The sequence below is a fragment of the Lepidochelys kempii genome, chromosome 2, assembly GCF_965140285.1.
Source record: "Lepidochelys kempii isolate rLepKem1 chromosome 2, rLepKem1.hap1, whole genome shotgun sequence".
NCBI classification, from domain to species: domain Eukaryota; kingdom Metazoa; phylum Chordata; order Testudines; family Cheloniidae; genus Lepidochelys; species Lepidochelys kempii.
The window spans coordinates 268,651,866-268,668,529 of record NC_136381.1 but is presented as its reverse complement, the minus strand read 5'-3'; the positions used below and the strand labels follow the sequence as shown (position 1 = coordinate 268,668,529).

The window sequence follows — 16,664 nt, the reverse complement described above, 5'->3', positions numbered from 1 at the left end:
GCTGCCGGGCGCCGCGCAGTGCATGCCGGGAGCCGGCGCGGGCAGCGCCCCCTGGCGGCCCTGGGGGGAGCAGCCCCGTTCGCGCGGCGAGGCTGGGGGGGGGCGCAGGGCAGCTGGGCCCCACTCCCACAAAAACCCCCACCCCACTCCTCTCCCCCCTCCCACATTGCCTGCCCCCACCCTGCTCCCCACCCTCCTCATTCCCCTGCCCCACCCCACCCTGCTCCCCACCCCCACCCTCCTCATTCCCCTGCCCCACCCCACTCCCACCCCCCATTCCCTGCCCCCACCCCACCCTGCTCCCCACCCCCACCCTCCTCATTCCCCTGCCCCACCCTGCTCCCCACCCCCACCTCTATCCTCCTCATTTCCCTGCCCCACCCCTCCCATTCCCTGCCCCCACCCCACCCTGCTCCCCACCCCCACCCTCCTCATTCCCCTGCCCCACCCCACCCTGCTCCCCACCCCCACCTCTATCCTCCTCATTCCCCTGCCCCACCCCACTCCCACCCCCCCATTCCCTGCCCCCACCCCACCCTGCTCCCCACCCCCACCTCTATCCTCCTCATTCCCCTGCCCCACCCCACTCCCACCCCTCCCATTCCCTGCCCCCACCCCACCCTGCTCCCCACCCCCACCCTCCTCATTCCCCTGCCCCACCCCACCCTGCTCCCCACCCCCACCTCTATCCTCCTCATTCCCCTGCCCCACCCCACTCCCACCCCCCATTCCCTGCCCCCACCCCACCCTGCTCCCCACCCCCACCCTCCTCATTCCCCTGCCCCACCCCACCCTGCTCCCCACCCCCACCTCTATCCTCCTCATTCCCCTGCCCCACCCCACTGCCCCCCACATTCCCTGCCCCCACCCCACCCTGCTCCCCACCCCACTCCCACCCCCCACATTCCCTGCCCCCACCCCATCCTGCTCCCCACCCCCACCTCTATCCTCCTCACTCCTCTGCCCCACCCCACTGCCCCCCCATTCCCTGCCCCCACCCCACCCTGCTCCCCACCCCCACCCCCACCCTCCTCATTCCCCTGCCCCACCCCACTGCCCCCCATTCCCTGCCCCCACCCCACCCTGCTCCCCACCCCCACCTCTATCCTCCTCATTCCCCTGCCCCACCCCACTGCCCCCCACATTCCCTGCCCCCACCCCACCCTGCTCCCCACCCCCACCTCTATCCTCCTCATTCCCCTGCCCCACCCCACTCCCACCCCCCCATTCCCTGCCCCCACCCCACCCTGCTCCCCACCCCCACCCTCCTCATTCCCCTGCCCCACCCCACTGCCCCCCCATTCCCTGCCCCCACCCCACCCTGCTCCCCACCCCCACCTCTATCCTCCTCATTCCCCTGCCCCACCCCACTCCCACCCCCCATTCCCTGCCCCCACCCCACCCTGCTCCCCACCCCCACCCTCCTCATTCCCCTGCCCCACCCCACCCTGCTCCCCACCCCCACCTCTATCCTCCTCATTCCCCTGCCCCACCCCACTCCCACCCCCCATTCCCTGCCCCCACCCCACCCTGCTCCCCACCCCCACCTCTATCCTCCTCATTCCCCTGCCCCACCCCACTGCCCCCCACATTCCCTGCCCCCACCCCACCCTGCTCCCCACCCCACTCCCACCCCCCACATTCCCTGCCCCCACCCCATCCTGCTCCCCACCCCCACCTCTATCCTCCTCACTCCTCTGCCCCACCCCACTGCCCCCCCATTCCCTGCCCCCACCCCACCCTGCTCCCCACCCCCACCCTCCTCATTCCCCTGCCCCACCCCACCCTGCTCCCCACCCCCACCTCTATCCTCCTCATTCCCCTGCCCCACCCCACTCCCACCCCCCATTCCCTGCCCCCACCCCACCCTGCTCCCCACCCCCACCCTCCTCATTCCCCTGCCCCACCCCACCCTGCTCCCCACCCCCACCTCTATCCTCCTCATTCCCCTGCCCCACCCCACTCCCACCCCCCATTCCCTGCCCCCACCCCAGCCTGCTCCCCACCCCCACCCTCCTCATTCCCCTGCCCCACCCCACCCTGCTCCCCACCCCCACCTCTATCCTCCTCATTCCCCTGCCCCACCCCACTCCCACCCCTCCCATTCCCTGCCCCCACCCCACCCTGCTCCCCACCCCCACCTCTATCCTCCTCATTCCCCTGCCCCACCCCACTCCCACCCCCCATTCCCTGCCCCCACCCCACCCTGCTCCCCACCCCCACCCTCCTCATTCCCCTGCCCCACCCCACCCTGCTCCCCACCCCCACCTCTATCCTCCTCATTCCCCTGCCCCACCCCACTCCCACCCCCCATTCCCTGCCCCCACCCCACCCTGCTCCCCACCCCCACCCTTCTCATTCCCCTGCCCCACCCCACCCTGCTCCCCACCCCCACCTCTATCCTCCTCATTCCCCTGCCCCACCCCACTGCCCCCCACATTCCCTGCCCCCACCCCACCCTGCTCCCCACCCCCACCTCTATCCTCATTCCCCTGCCCCACCCCACTCCCACCCCCCCATTCCCTGCCCCCACCCCACCCTGCTCCCCACCCCCACCCTCCTCATTCCCCTGCCCCACCCCACTGCCCCCCCATTCCCTGCCCCCACCCCACCCCGCTCCCCACCCCCACCTCTATCCTCCTCATTCCCCTGCCCCACCCCACTCCCACCCCACCATTCCCTGCCCCCATCCCATCCTGCTCCCCACCCCACTCCCACCCCCCACATTCCCTGCCTCCACCCCACCCTGCTCCCCACCCCCACCTCTATCCTCCTCATTCCCCTGCCCCACCCCACTCCCACCCCCCATTCCCTGCCCCCACCCCATCCTGCTCCCCATCCCCACCTCTATCCTCCTCATTCCCTGCCCCCACCCCATCCTGCTCCCCACCCCCACCTCTATCCTCCTCATTCCCCTGCCCCACCCCACTCCCACCCCCCACATTCCCTGGCCCACCCCATCCTGCTCCCCACCCCCCCATTCCCTGCCCCCACCCCATCCTGCTCTCCACCCCCACCTCTATCCTTCTCATTCCCCTGCCCCACCCCACTCCCACCCCCCACATTCCCTGCCCCCACCCCATCCTGCTCCCCACCCCACTCCCACCCCCCGCATTCCCTTCCCCCACCCCATCCTGCTCCCCATCCCCACCTCTATCCTCATTCCCCTGCCCCACCCCACTCCCACCCCCCCATTCCCTGCCCCCACCCCATCCTGCTCTCCACCCCCACCTCTATCCTCCTCATTCCCCTGCCCCATCCCACTCCCACCCCCCCCACATTCCCCTTCTCCTGCCCCATTCCACCCACCCACACACACATACACATTCCCCTGCCCCCTGGAGATGCTCCTTCAGCAGGACCTGGGCACATCAGAGCAGTGTGTGTGTACTGCGAGGGGGGGCACCTGCGCCCACCTGACAACTGCTGCGGGCAGGAACCCCACGGGATCACCCATTCTCACCCTCTCCGCCCCACTTTTCAGTCAGTAATTGTTCCTCTTGCCCCATTGTCCTGTGTGGATGCTTGGAGGAGTGGGGGGGAGCTGGGTTGAGGCCACATGTGGCCTGTCTGAATTTGGGGGAGGGGGCAGTGAGCACGCCTGGCTCAGGGGCTCTTTGGTGCACGTGTGGAGTTCTTGGGGTGCTTTCACCAGACCTCCAAGAGCAATCAAGCTGTGCCCCAGTACAGCCCTTGGGAACACCGGCCCCCGGGGTCCACTGGGGTATTGAGCAAGATTAACACTGTTGAAAATGTCATGTGGCCACGGAGGCTCTGAGCTGCCCAATTTCACCGGTACTGGTTTGGAAACTTCTGGCCTTCGTGCACCGTTGAATGAGATACCAGCTCTATGGGGCTGATCCTGTGAGCCCCACAGGTTGTCCCTGGCCTGGACCTTATCCTGAGTCTCCTTTCCATAAACATGCATACATGCCCGGAGCTGACCCAGCTCTTGAGTTTCTATAAAACCAGGGGGTCTCAAGATACGAGATAAGATTCCCAATCCCACTGCCCTTACCCTTGTGAGCCCTCCCACAGAGAAGGACGAGGCTAATCAGGATTACACTGAGTAGGCTTTGGCCCAAGAACGATTAAGAGGCAGACGTGTCAGAGCAGAGGTTTAACGAAGTGAGATTGGAATAAGGTTAGTAATCACAGACACAACTCCGCTCACACTGCTGTATCCTGATTAATTATCTTGAATGCACCTATATATGTCGATAGCTGAAAAGGCAATTTCTGCCCTCAGCTGCAGCAGCATATCAGGACTGAGGTCACTGAAATCCGTGGGGTTTCTCTGGACTTACCCTGGCATAACGGCAGAACTTGGTCTCCAGCCAGAACATGTTAGAATACACAGCTCCGTTTCCCAGAGCATGCACTTCCATGGCGTAGCATGGGAGCGTCTGGGACCCTGAGTAATCAACGCTGACAGAGGATTTCCGCTCGGCATTTTGCCCCTGCTGCTCCTTGTGGTGTCAGCATCTGTCAGTACTGGAGGGCCAGGTTTATCGGAGAGCCGAGAAGTATTTACACATACACTCACGTTGTAGAACAACCCCTAAGGGGCATTTCAAAGCCAACACTTAGTCTCAGGTGGCCAATGAGAAGCAATTCACAAGGAGTACCCTGCACGTAGGGTACTTCGATGCACTATACCAAGTATGTTAGATTTAAATCCAGCAAGGGCTGTTTCTTGTGTATTTCACACCTTTCCTACACCTTACAATGACCCAGCACAAGGGACCAAGCTGCAACTCTGTAACTGAAATAACTGCCTTACTTCCCCCCCCGCCCGCAAATGTGGCCAACTGCCCCCTGCCCCTTGCAGGTCCGGCACTGAAGGACCCGCGCAGGTCTGCAGTTCCCTGCTGAGCCATGACAGCAGCTGGTGTGGAGCTTGGGAAGGATTCCGGGGCACATCTGAGCCCTGAAGACAGACGCCATCTGCTATGTCAGAAGAAACCCTGCTTGCCAGGAGGAGGCCGGATTAGAAAATGGAGGCCAGAAGAGGAAGGAGGTAGGCAGCAATGGAGAAGCTGCTCATAGGTCAGTTGTGCAAATGGCACACTCAGGTACAAGGTCTAGTCCATACGCAGAAAACAGGCTCTTTTAATGGAGGGTGTTTGGCCACCTTAACTATACGCATAGCTGTCAGCTTTGCCTCTTATGTGTCACATTTTGTGCAAATCACCCTGCAGAGATAACCTTTTGGCCAACCTACAGTAATATTTAATTCGGCCTCTGGTCAGACTTCTGTCCATCTCGGCCCTTAATACAGGGGAGATCAGATAACCCATCCTCCAAGATACAAGAGGAGTGCTCAGCATAGCAGGGAACAATGCGGGGACACAGGAGCTTTGTCACCTTTTCCCTCCCTCCCATGATTCCCAGCGCTCCCAGCACTGTACCAGCCCCCCATGGCTCTGTCCCCACCATGCACTAGCTAAAGGAGTGGGGGGAGCATGTGTTATGTCTTGGAAAGGGCTGGCACAATCCCTTCTCTGGTAGGAAAGGGGATTTTATCTCCACACAGGGAGTCTCAGCTGTGAGCCTGCTGATGCAGTTAGGTGCCCAAGCCAGGTCAGCCCTTTCTCAAGAAGAAACCAGGAGGAGGAAGAAGTGGTGGCAGCTGTAGGGTATTCCAAGATGGGTCTTGTTAGGGGGCTTATTCCTTCACCCACTTACTTCCCTGGTCCTTCTCGCATGAACAGAGAGCAACAATACCCGAAGTCCAAAGGTGCAAACAATTCGATGTTTATTGGGGTGAACTTCCAGCAAGCATGATTCCAGTTTCCTTCCTTAGTATCCTCCTTCCCAGCTCTGACACCACAGAGCCTTACACTTGTGTCCCTGTTCCCATTCCTACCCTTAGCCAAACATGATTCCAACTTCCTTACTCCCATTCCCTGTTCCCATCTCCCACACCCACCCCCACCCACACCCACTCCCACTCACTTCCTCATTGACTACAGATTATATAGTAAAACTTGAGTTCTGCTTAGCTATACTTTAACCAATCATTTTCCTGAAATTTAACTAACCAATCCTAACATATTGTAACATGATTATGTAACCAATTATATCCCACCACCTGAATTAGTTTACACCCAGCAAAATTAATTATACAGCAGACAGGAACAATCACAGAACCAGACAGAGATGATACAGACAAACAATAGCAAAGTGGGAACTATAATGACAAGACAATACAGAAGTGAGGATTTCACACCCCAGCTATTGATAAGTGAGTTCTTGCCAGACAGGATGCTATCAAACTAAGTTTCCTTTTACATTTTCTAGGCACTTCCCATTCTCTGGAGGTGATAGGAATACAATTCTGTCCTGATAGTGCCTAACAGCCCAATAGCACCTTATTTCAATGTGACTAGTTTGGAATGTGAGGATGTGACTGTTCGCTTCCCAGCTTATGGCTGCCTCTGCTGCTTAGCCAAAGGCCTGAGCCTCAGCACAGGGCCACAAACTATCACAGTAAGAGAAGGCCCTTACACCGGCAGACAGTGATTTTGATTCTTTCTTTTATACCTCTATAATTAGCCAAGCGATAAGAATACACCTAAATTCTTAGAGTATAGGCCTTTACAGACAGACCTGAATATCTATATCCTAACAGGTCTCTCTCGCTGAAGTTGTTCCACTTTGTATAAATACTTAAATCGTCATTGGGCCAGAGTGTGAGAGTGATTGTACAGCCTGGGGATCAGGGCACTCACCTTCGAGAGCCAGGGTCCAGCCCCTGTTCCAGTTAATACTGTATTCTCCCGGGGGAACTGCATCACTGCGCATGCACCGAATTCATGTCCCCCGCAGATTTCTTTGCTTCCCCGCAGAAAAATGACTTCTGACAGGAAAGCAAAGGGAAGCTGCAGGAGCGGTCATGCACCCCTCTCCAGCAGCACTGGCAAGTTGGCTCGGGTGCCCAAAGCAGCCAGTAGAGACATAAATCACCACTGGGGGGGCGGGGCTGGACAGTCATGCAAGAGAGAGAGAGAGACTCTCTCCCTCTTGCTCACTGTGGCAGCATGCTTGGCATGGAGGGGCAAGGCTTCAGGGTGTTTCTGAGGAGGTAGGCATGGGGCAGGCTCTGTCCCCTCTGGCAGAGCAGAATGTAGCAGCCTGCCTGCTTAGCGAATTGTTCCCATTCTCTTTGTGAATTCCCCCAGGAATATAGAACAGGGGTAAATGTTTTAAGGCTCCTTTACATTGCCAGAGTGGTGTAAAGGACAGTATGGCCTTATAAATGCTTATGGTGCTTTAGTGATTAAAACTGGTCTAATTTTTTGGACTGAAAAAATTTCCTATCAGAATGTGCTCCATGAACTGTTTGCTACTGACCTTTCTGGAGATGGACAGTAGCCAATATAAATTGTGAGTTTGATTCCCCAGCCCTCACTGGTTCTTCAGTTGTCTATGATGTAACACTGAGCATATGGATGCATATATTTGTTGACTAATAACTAGAAATAAAGGGTCAAACCTAGTTACATTACTGTTAGGCATGGGGGTTTGGGGATTTCCTCCAATGCTCCCCACTCCCATTCTCCATCCATTGTATTGTAGTTTAAGTAAATTACCAAAATAATTGAAACTAGAGTGATTATATTGCATTATTTTGACAAATAAAATATGCAGAATTTTAAAATACACTGCGCAGAATTTTTAAATTTTTGGCACAGAATTCCCCCAGGAGTAAATACTTCAGTATTATACACATTGGAACAGCTTCAGGAGGAGGGACTGAGAGAGTCCCACCCCAGAATTAGGGCACTCAGCTGGGAGGTGGGAGATCTGACTTCATGTTGCTGCTCCAAATCAGGCAGAGCTGTGATCTTCAAACAAGTCTGCCGCTTCTCAGGTGAGTGCCCTAAGCACTGGGCTATTGGGTACTCTGGGACAGAGAGACAGACACACACACATCAATCTGGTCTTCCCCAGCTGTCTTCTGTGCAAGGCTTGATTTGATAGGTGCTCTGAGAACACCTGTCCATTTGGGCCCTGCAAGCAAGAGAGGGGGAGCAAAAACCTCCTTAAGAATTGCCCCAGGATTTGGGAGTAAGGTATGGTGCTGAGTAGCTCCAGGGCACCAGAACGTAGGCAGTTTTGTGCACACCTCCTGGCAGAAACATAGTTGCCTGCAGGTTGAGGGGGAGTGCAGCATGTGTTTTGAGGATCTCAGTGGCACCTAAGTCCCTTTGTGGATCTTGTCCTGGCCAGCAACATTATCTGGGCTAGAGAATTGCAGGGAGCAATCAGGTTCCTACAGGAGTCCCTGGGTCAGGGCAAGGACCTGGAGAGGCTCAGAGAGGTGAGGGAAATGGGCAGAGGAATGACTTCATCTTGACGTTTTGTCTAAGTTTCTGTTGAACCAATACATGGTGCCCTGTGGCAAGGGCCTGGAACAGACTCTGGCGTGGCGTCAATCCACCCTGAGCTGGCATGAGAACCCACCGGTTGACAGGCTCTGATTTTTTTCAGTCAAATAATTTCTCCATTTTACAGTGCCCATCACGGTGGTATCAGTGGATTTTACAGGGTTTAAATTGAGTCATTAATTCTTCCAAGTACAAAGCTAAAACCTCACAGCCTTAAAGTAGATCCCTGAAACCCCACTGATCAGAATAAATCGGTGTCTGTCATTCAAGTCTCTGTTAAGTGCTGGTGGCCTAACGTGATGACGGTGGAGCTGGGAGGGATCCAAACCCACATCAAGTTACTCCCCACTCCTACCCTTCCCACCGCAGCGTGTACTTGGGGCTTACAACCACCCGGCCTCTTAAAACCTTAACACAATCGGTGCTGAATGAAACAAAAGTCTAACTGACAAGCAGAGTCTCCAATTCATGGGAAAGCAACGTGGGAATCAGTTAATGCATTAGCAAGTAGGGCAGAGGCAGAGAACTAGAAAGCCCTGCTGAGAACATAAGGAACTGCAAAACATATTGATCTGTGTGAGCCTCCACAGGACCATCCCCACCATGGCATCGAAGCACTCCCTCCTGCTCCGTTCCCTTGCAGGAGAAAGGCCCAGTTATCTGACCTGTGGACTCTCTACAGTTCATGTGGGCCCCCTCAGCTCCAAGATCCACCTAGACACTAACACGGTTTCTCTGAGACTCCAGCCACCCTAACATTTCAGAGGCAGCTGGACAATACTCACCTGGGCATCACTTCCTAGATAAGGCCTGAAGGGACCATTATGATAATCTACTTTGAACTCCTGCACGACTCAGGCCAAAGAACATCACCCAGCGCTTCCTGCATCCTTTCCCAGGTGGTAATTTATCAGTCCTCGCCGGCCACTGCCTTATTTCCTGTTCTTACACCCAGTGGGGCTGGGCTGCCCCCTGCGTGCTGGGAGCTGGGAAGCCCTTCCCTTCCCCCAGTGTGAGATCTGTACTGGTAATTGAGAGACTGGTCACAGTGGAAGCTTTTTGTTGCAGTGGGTGCAGTGATCACGTCTCTCCTGGGTGCGTTGTCTGGTGACCAATGAAGGCTTCTGTGGACTGGCAGCTTCTCCCTGCAGTGGCTGCCCTGGTGCTTCAGAGGGCAGCGGATTCCGGGCGATCTGTCGGTGCATTCGGCACATCCTCAGGATCTTCTCCCTGGCATGGACCCTCTGGTGCCGCAAGAGGTTCACTTTGCGAGTGAAGCGTTTCTCACAGTCAGGGCAGTGATACGGCCTCTCTCCCGAATGGACCATCTGGTGCCTGCAGAGGCTGTAGGAGCAGGTGAACGTCTTCCAGCACATGGTGCATGTTGGGAAGATCTTGCTGTGAGTCTTCTGGTGCCTCGTTAGATCTACCTCCTGGGAGAAGTATTGCTTACTCTGGTGGGACACGTACAGCCTCTCGTCGGTGTGGCTCGGCCTGCGCTCCCCGATGCCAGATATGCTTCTCATGCTTCTGTAAGTGGTTCCCTTGGACTCCGTTCCTGGGCAGAGTCTCAGCTCCAGATCACTGCTTTCCCCAAGTCCAGGTGCTGGAGCTCTCTCTCCTTTGTGGATCCTCTGGTGCAGAGCAAGATGCTGCTTGGAAGTGAAGCTGATCTCACACTCAGGACACTCGTACGGCCCCTTGTTTGCGTGGCTCCTCTGGTGAATGATAAGGTTTATCTTCAGCCGAAAGCTCTTCCTGCACTCTGTGCATGGGTGTCGTCTGTCCCTCGGGCGGCTCCGCGGGCAGACACTCAGAGTCTTTACGCCACTCTCATCTTCGGCAGAGTCACATAACCTTCTCTTCTCAGGATTTGGCTGCTGCATCTCAGACCATAGCTGGGCCTCAGCCAAGGTCTGGAGGACCTTGTCTCTGGGTCTTCCTGGTAATTCCCCCTCTGCCTCCAGATTTTCAGGTTCACAATCCCCATCAAACCTGGTTTCTTCTGTCATTACCTGGCCATCTCCTGAAATGAACCAGCAACACAAAGGTTAATTCGTTTCATTCTCTTGGAACACAAGAGTCCTTTGAAGACTCAGGACAATCCCGAGCCACACTCGGGTCCCAACAGGGCAGGTTTCTTTGCAGAAAGGGAGCGTCAAGGAGTCTGGGAACATGCACTTCAGAGAAGGGGAGGGGCAGCATATTTTAAGCTATTTCAGCATGTGGAAAAAGAGACACTTTACCAGACACACTGAAAAATCTTGCAGGAGCAAGGTAAATGCAGGGCTTGCAAACTACGCTCTTTTCCGCAGCCTCTACACTTTCTGTAGAATCAGAAAACATAAGATATACGTAGCTATATAAAATACACATGCACACAGAGGACATACATCGTATGTTTTCAGATCCTGCTGAAAGTATAGAGTGTGCAGAAGAAAGTGGAGTTTGCAGATTCTGCAATTACCTTGCATCTGCCATTCGGACATTAACATGAGCATTAAGTGCTGAATATTGCAGGCAAACTAGTTTCCCATTAAAAATGTGTAATTCTAACAGACCCAGCAAGCTCCGTACAAACCCTCAGAGAGCAGCCATGTGATCTGACTCCGGTAACCCTCATCCTCCCTCACTCCCACCCCAGTTGTTTTCTTGTCTATGCAACGTCTGCAACGAGATTATAAATGGCTCTCTGGAGCAGGGACTGTGTCTTTGTAGCAGCTGTGCAAAGCTCTGAGGGCGACATTCCCAGAGGATGCGTACATGGGCAGTGCAGGAGGAGCTGTGGGTAGGTCCTGTGCTGGCCCTCTGCACAAGGGATGAATTTCACCCCGTAGAAATGAAGCTCGATACAAAAAGCCCCACTACATTAACAGAGTGCAAAGGCTGCAAAGTCAACCACTTGTAAATTAGAGATGCCAGAAGTAACGTTGCAATCTTTCATTCAGCCTACTTGTGCACGTGTGTTATGCTCCCCTCCCTGGCTCCTACACCTGCCCCCTCTGCTCCAGCAACTGAAAACAGCATCTTCTAACAGAAAGTATCAGTCAACCTTCCTGAACCATATCAGCACTGCCAGTTCCACCTACGCTACAGCAGGGTTGGAAGGGAACCCAGCACACTTGCCAGGTAAACTTCCTTTGCCCTCTACCTTTACTCAAGAATTCTGAAGGAACTCCAACGTGAAATTGCAGAACTACTAACTGGGGTACTTAACGTATCGCTTAAATCAGCCTCTATATACCAGACAACTGGAGGGTAGCTAATATACTGTTAATTTTTTTAAAAGGCTCCAGAGGCGATCCCGGCAATTACCGGCCGGTAAGCCTAACTTCAGCACCAGGCAAATTGGTGGAAACTATCGTAAATAACACATAGATGAATATATATTGGGAAATCATGGCTCACCAATCTATTAGAACTCTCTGAGGACAAGGGAGATCCAGTGAATGTAGTGTATTTGGACATTCAGAAAGCCTTTGACAAGGTCCCTGACTAAAGGCTCTTGCGCAAACTAAGCAGTGATGGGATAAGAAAGAAGGCCCTCTCATGGATCAGTAACTGGATAAAAGATAGAAAACGAACAGTAAGAATAAATGGTCAGTTTTCACAATGGAGAAAGGTAAATATCAGGATCCCCCCGGGATCTGTACTGGGACCAGGGCTGTTCAACATATTCATAAATGATCTGGAAAAGGAGGTGAACAGTGAGGTGGCAAGTTTTTCAGATGATAGAAAATTACTCAAGACAGTTAAGTCCAAAGATGACTGCAAAGAGTTTCAAAGGGATCTTAAAAAACTGGGTCAAAATGGCAGATGAAATTCAATGTTGATAAGTGTAAAGTAATGGAGGATAGGTCTATTAATGGATATTAGCCAGGACGGGCAGGGATGATGTCCCTAGCCTCTGTTTGCCGGAAGCTGGGACTGACCGATAGGGGATGGATCACTTGGTGATTCCCTGTCCTGTTCATTCCCTCTGGGGCACCTGGCATTGGCCACTGTCAGAAGACAGGATACTGGGCTAGATGGGCCATTGGTCTGACCCAGTATGGTCTTTCTTATGTTCTTAAAGCACATTGGAAAAAATAATCTCAACTATACATACAGAATGAGGTCTGAATGAGCTGTTACCACTCAAGAAAGATCTGGGAGTGATGGTGGATAGTTCTCTGAAAACATCCCTCAATGTGCAGCGTCAGTCCAAAAAGCGAACAGAATGTTAGGAACCATTAGGACAGGGATAGATAATAAGACAGAAAATATCGTAAAGCAGCTCTATAAATCCATGGCACGCCCACACCTTGAATACTGCAGGCAGTTCTGGTCGCCCATCTCCAAAAAAGCTCTATTGGAATTGGAAAAGGTTCAGAAAAGGGCAACAAAAATGATGAGAGTCTGGAACAGCTCCCGTGTAAGAGATTAAAAAGACTGGGACTGTTCATCTTAGAAAAGCGACGACGAAGGGGGGGGTCTGACCAAGGCCTGTAAAACTAGGAATGGGGCGGAGACAGTGGCTAGGGAAGTCTTATTTACCCCTTAACATAACACAAAAACTAGGGGCCACCTGATGAAATTAATATGCAACAGATTTAAAACAAACCAAAGAAAATATTTCTTCATGCAGTCCACACCCAACCTGTGGAACTCTTTGCCATGGGATGTTGTGAAGGCCAAAAGTATAATGGGGTTCAAAAAGATATTAGATACATTTATGGAGGACAGGTCCATCAGTGGCTATTTGACAAGATGGTCAGAGACACAACCCCATGCTCTGGGTATTCCTAAACCTCCAGCTGCCAGAAGCTGGGAGTGGACGACAGCAGACAGTTCACTCAAAATTGCCTTGTTCTGTTCATTCCCTCTGAAGCATCTGGCATTGGCCACCATCAGAAGACAGGACACTGGGCTAGATGGATCATTGGTCCGACCCAGTGTGGCTGTTCTCATGTTCTCTCTTTTCCACGTTGATCCACAAATCGCACATCCACTGATGACACTGATTCACACCTGATTTGGGGCCCACGAGCACCCCCGGCTATTCACATCTCACCCACCACTGAAGAGCACTAGGGCCGTGCTAGATGATAAGTCAGGATCCCCCCCTCACCTCTGCCCCCACCCCCTCTTACAATGATATGCCATCTCGCAACACTTCCTTTTCACTTTTCCGACCTCACACTCTCTGCAGACCAGAACATCAAGAGAATTCTTCTTCTCTCTCTCCGTTAGCACAGGCGGGACATCAAGAGCTGGTGACACCAAACGTTTACACAGTGCATTTCCGTGGTGGGTCTCAAAACGCTTTACAAGGGAAGTGTAAGCCGTGTCAGGATGAGCTCCACCCTGACATCTGGTGGTGAGGTGTGGCAAGTTGTGGAAAAGAACTTCAGGGGCCAATCTCATTTGCATAGGCACACCCACCCCGCCTAGAATGAGACCATAGCTGCCCAAATGGTCACTTTGGCTGCTGTGGGATCCCCAGTGTCTCTGTTATTGGGGCAGGAAGAATAAATTGTTATTACCCTGATTATGGGAACTGTGCTGGGAACTGTACGTGGCCTTTTGTTATGATGGAGGGATTCACCATCAACTAAGTAGCACTCGCTAGGCAAGGGTCATGGGTTCCAAAACTGTGTGAATGGAGAGAGGCTGGGGACAAGTATTAATACTTGGTGGCATGGGCCCCTTGGTGAGGGCCTTACATGCTAATTGCATTTCCTCCTCTCTCCACTGTAGAATATCAGAGCTAATTTTGATTTCATTAGAAGTCTAGTCATAGGCTGCTGAGCTCATTTTGGGCTGACAGTGCACCAGCACTGGGGCTCCCTTACTACAAGCTGAATTCACCTAAGAGCTGAAATCACTGAGTGTTGTGTTAAGTAGTGGGGGAGCCTGAAGATAGATTGTGGAGCAGTTTGTAGGACGGCTGGAGTGCCTTGCGGACCGGCTGGAGAAGCAGTTTGACGCAGAGCAGTTTGTGGGTGGCAGGAGCTGCTTGTGGGCCGTGGAGCTGAGTGAAGGAGTTCGTGGGGCGGCTGGCAGAGCGGAGTGCAGCTGAGCGAAGGAGTTCGTGGGGCGGCTGGCGGAGCGGAGCGCTGCTATGGAGCTATGGGGCGGTCATCTTCAGATCATGTAAGGTGCCTCTTACCCCCGTCCCATTTCCACCCAGTTTGGGAGGTAAAGCTCCGCAGATAAACTTTCGAACTCTGGGGCTGCCCTGACCAGGGACAGAGACTTTTGGGTCATTGGACTTTTGGGACTTTGGGTGATTTGGGGTTGCTGGACTCAAGAACCAAAGGGAAAAGGGCATGCCCCAATTTGCTTGGGGTGGGTTTTTTTTGCTCATGGGTTGTGTTATGAATCCTGTTGGTGGTGTTTCCCCAACATAATGCCACATTGTTTCTCTCTGTTATTAAAAGGCTTTTGCTACACTCAGACTCTGTGCTTGCGAGAGGGGAAGTATTGCCTCTTGGAGGCGCCCAGCGGGGGTGGTACATATTTGTCCCAGGTCACTGGGTGGGGGCTCGAGCCGGTTTGCATTGTGTTATTGGAATGGATCCCCTAGATATTGAACCCGGCCCTTGTTGCTGCCAACTCTGACGGGCAGAAGGGTTACAGAAGGAATACATCATTCTCCCCATTTTACAGAACAGAAAGGTAAAGAAGCTGCCCAAGGCCCCAGAAAAGCCAGTAGCAGAGCTAAGAATAGAATGCATGGGACCATGTAACGTCCCATATGCAGATAAGAGGTAGAACCATAGGAAATCAAAGAGTTCCGTTGGGTTACTCTGTTTCTCACCAGTGCTGTGGTCTGTAGGGCTCGGTCTCCCTTCCAGACCCAGCTGATTGTTCTCAGAGGGTTCCTCCTCTTGTATAACCCACGATAAAATATCCATGGTAGAAACCGGAGATTCTGTCCGTGGGAAAAAAAGCAACATTCATTACATGATGGACAAACACACAGCTTCTGAAGGGTCTGGCCCCTTATCTCTGCTCTCTGCTATTTCTTGGCAGAAGGAGACTTGCTCTGAATGGATTCAAACATCTTCCTGAAGCTCCAGGGGAAGCTGAAAGTTAAGCAGCCATGAAATGCTCTGAAAGGGAATGGGTCGAGTAAGAACTAGCTGGGACTGAAGCAAAGACATGGAGGAAAACAACCAGCAAACACCCAGATGTCCGTAAGGGAGGGTCACCAAAGTCTCTCTGGATTCTGGAACTCCAAATTCTACTTTCTCAGCTTCAGCTGCTGCCCTTCCCCCAACATCTTCAGCTCTTATTAACCTTCTTCACTACCGTTACTCTCAGCCCCCACCATCCCCCTCACCCACCTTCCCGTGTGACCCTGCATTTGAAATCCCTCCATTCAAAAAACCCAACCTTCACATCATCAAGACTTGGCACTTGAGCCCCATCATTTTTCCTCAAGGACACGCCCTAACTAACAACGTTCTAAAATACCCTCTGCCTGCAAAGCTCTGGCAGCTACTGCCCAGCGAGCTCCTTGGGACTCTCCTTTAGCCCCTCTTCCACCACTCTCTGGCATGAAACGGGGGCATCTCATTCCATCAGTTTCTTCTCCTCTTGCCATGGGATCAGCATCCAAGTTCATGATCCTTCAGACCATCTTCCATCCTCTTCCCAGTCACCCCTCTCTAGCAATCCTATCTACTCTTCCACCCTCTGGAGGGCAGGGTCACACCTTTGGCCTAATCACACTGCTCTCTCCAACCCAGCTAACGTGATTTACCTGTGCTCACCATAACCCTGAAGCCACCCCAGTCTCATGTTCCCATTACCCCTGTTACTGCAAAGGTCCTCATTTCCCTGTTCTCTCAGCCCATCTCCCCAGTGCTCCCCACAATCTGACCCAGGGGAAAATTCCTTCCTGCCCCCAAATATGGTGATCAGTTAGACCCTGAGCATGTGGGCAAGGCCCACCAGCCAGACATCTGGGAAAGAATTCTCTGTAGTAACTCAGAGCTCTCCCCATCTAGTGCCCCATCTCTGGCTATTGGGGATTTTTGCAACTAGCAGTTGCAGATTGGCTATATGTCATTATAGGCAACCCTATCATACCATCCCCTCCATACACTTACCAAGCTCAGTCTTGAAACCATTTAGTTTTTTTGCCTCAGTGCTCCCCTTGGAAGGCAATTCCAGAACATCACTCCTCTGATGGTTAGAAACCTTCATCTAATTTCAAGCCTAAACTTGTTGATGGCTAGTTAGTTCTTGTGCCAATCCATTTATTCTTGTGCCAACATTGGC

At 53.5% G+C, this 16,664-nt stretch overlaps 1 protein-coding gene across 1 annotated transcript; it reads right to left on the bottom strand.

Annotated features, from left to right (window-relative positions):
• Nucleotides 1-8,214: 8,214 nt before the first annotated feature.
• Nucleotides 8,215-15,245, bottom strand: LOC140906199 (uncharacterized). The gene is made up of 2 exons (XM_078851285.1): nt 15,196-15,245; nt 8,215-10,419 (listed from the first exon to the last, which is right to left on the bottom strand). The coding sequence occupies exon 2, from the start codon at nt 10,403-10,405 to the stop codon at nt 9,437-9,439; it is 969 nt and encodes a 322-aa protein (XP_078707411.1). The 5' UTR covers nt 10,406-10,419; nt 15,196-15,245; the 3' UTR covers nt 8,215-9,436.
• Between the last annotated feature and the right edge of the window lie 1,419 nt (nt 15,246-16,664).

Excerpts from the sequence above, each read along its gene's own strand:
- LOC140906199 (XM_078851285.1), bottom strand. The coding sequence starts at position 10,405 with ATGACAGAAGAAACCAGGTTTGATGGGGATTGTGAACCTGAAAATCTG.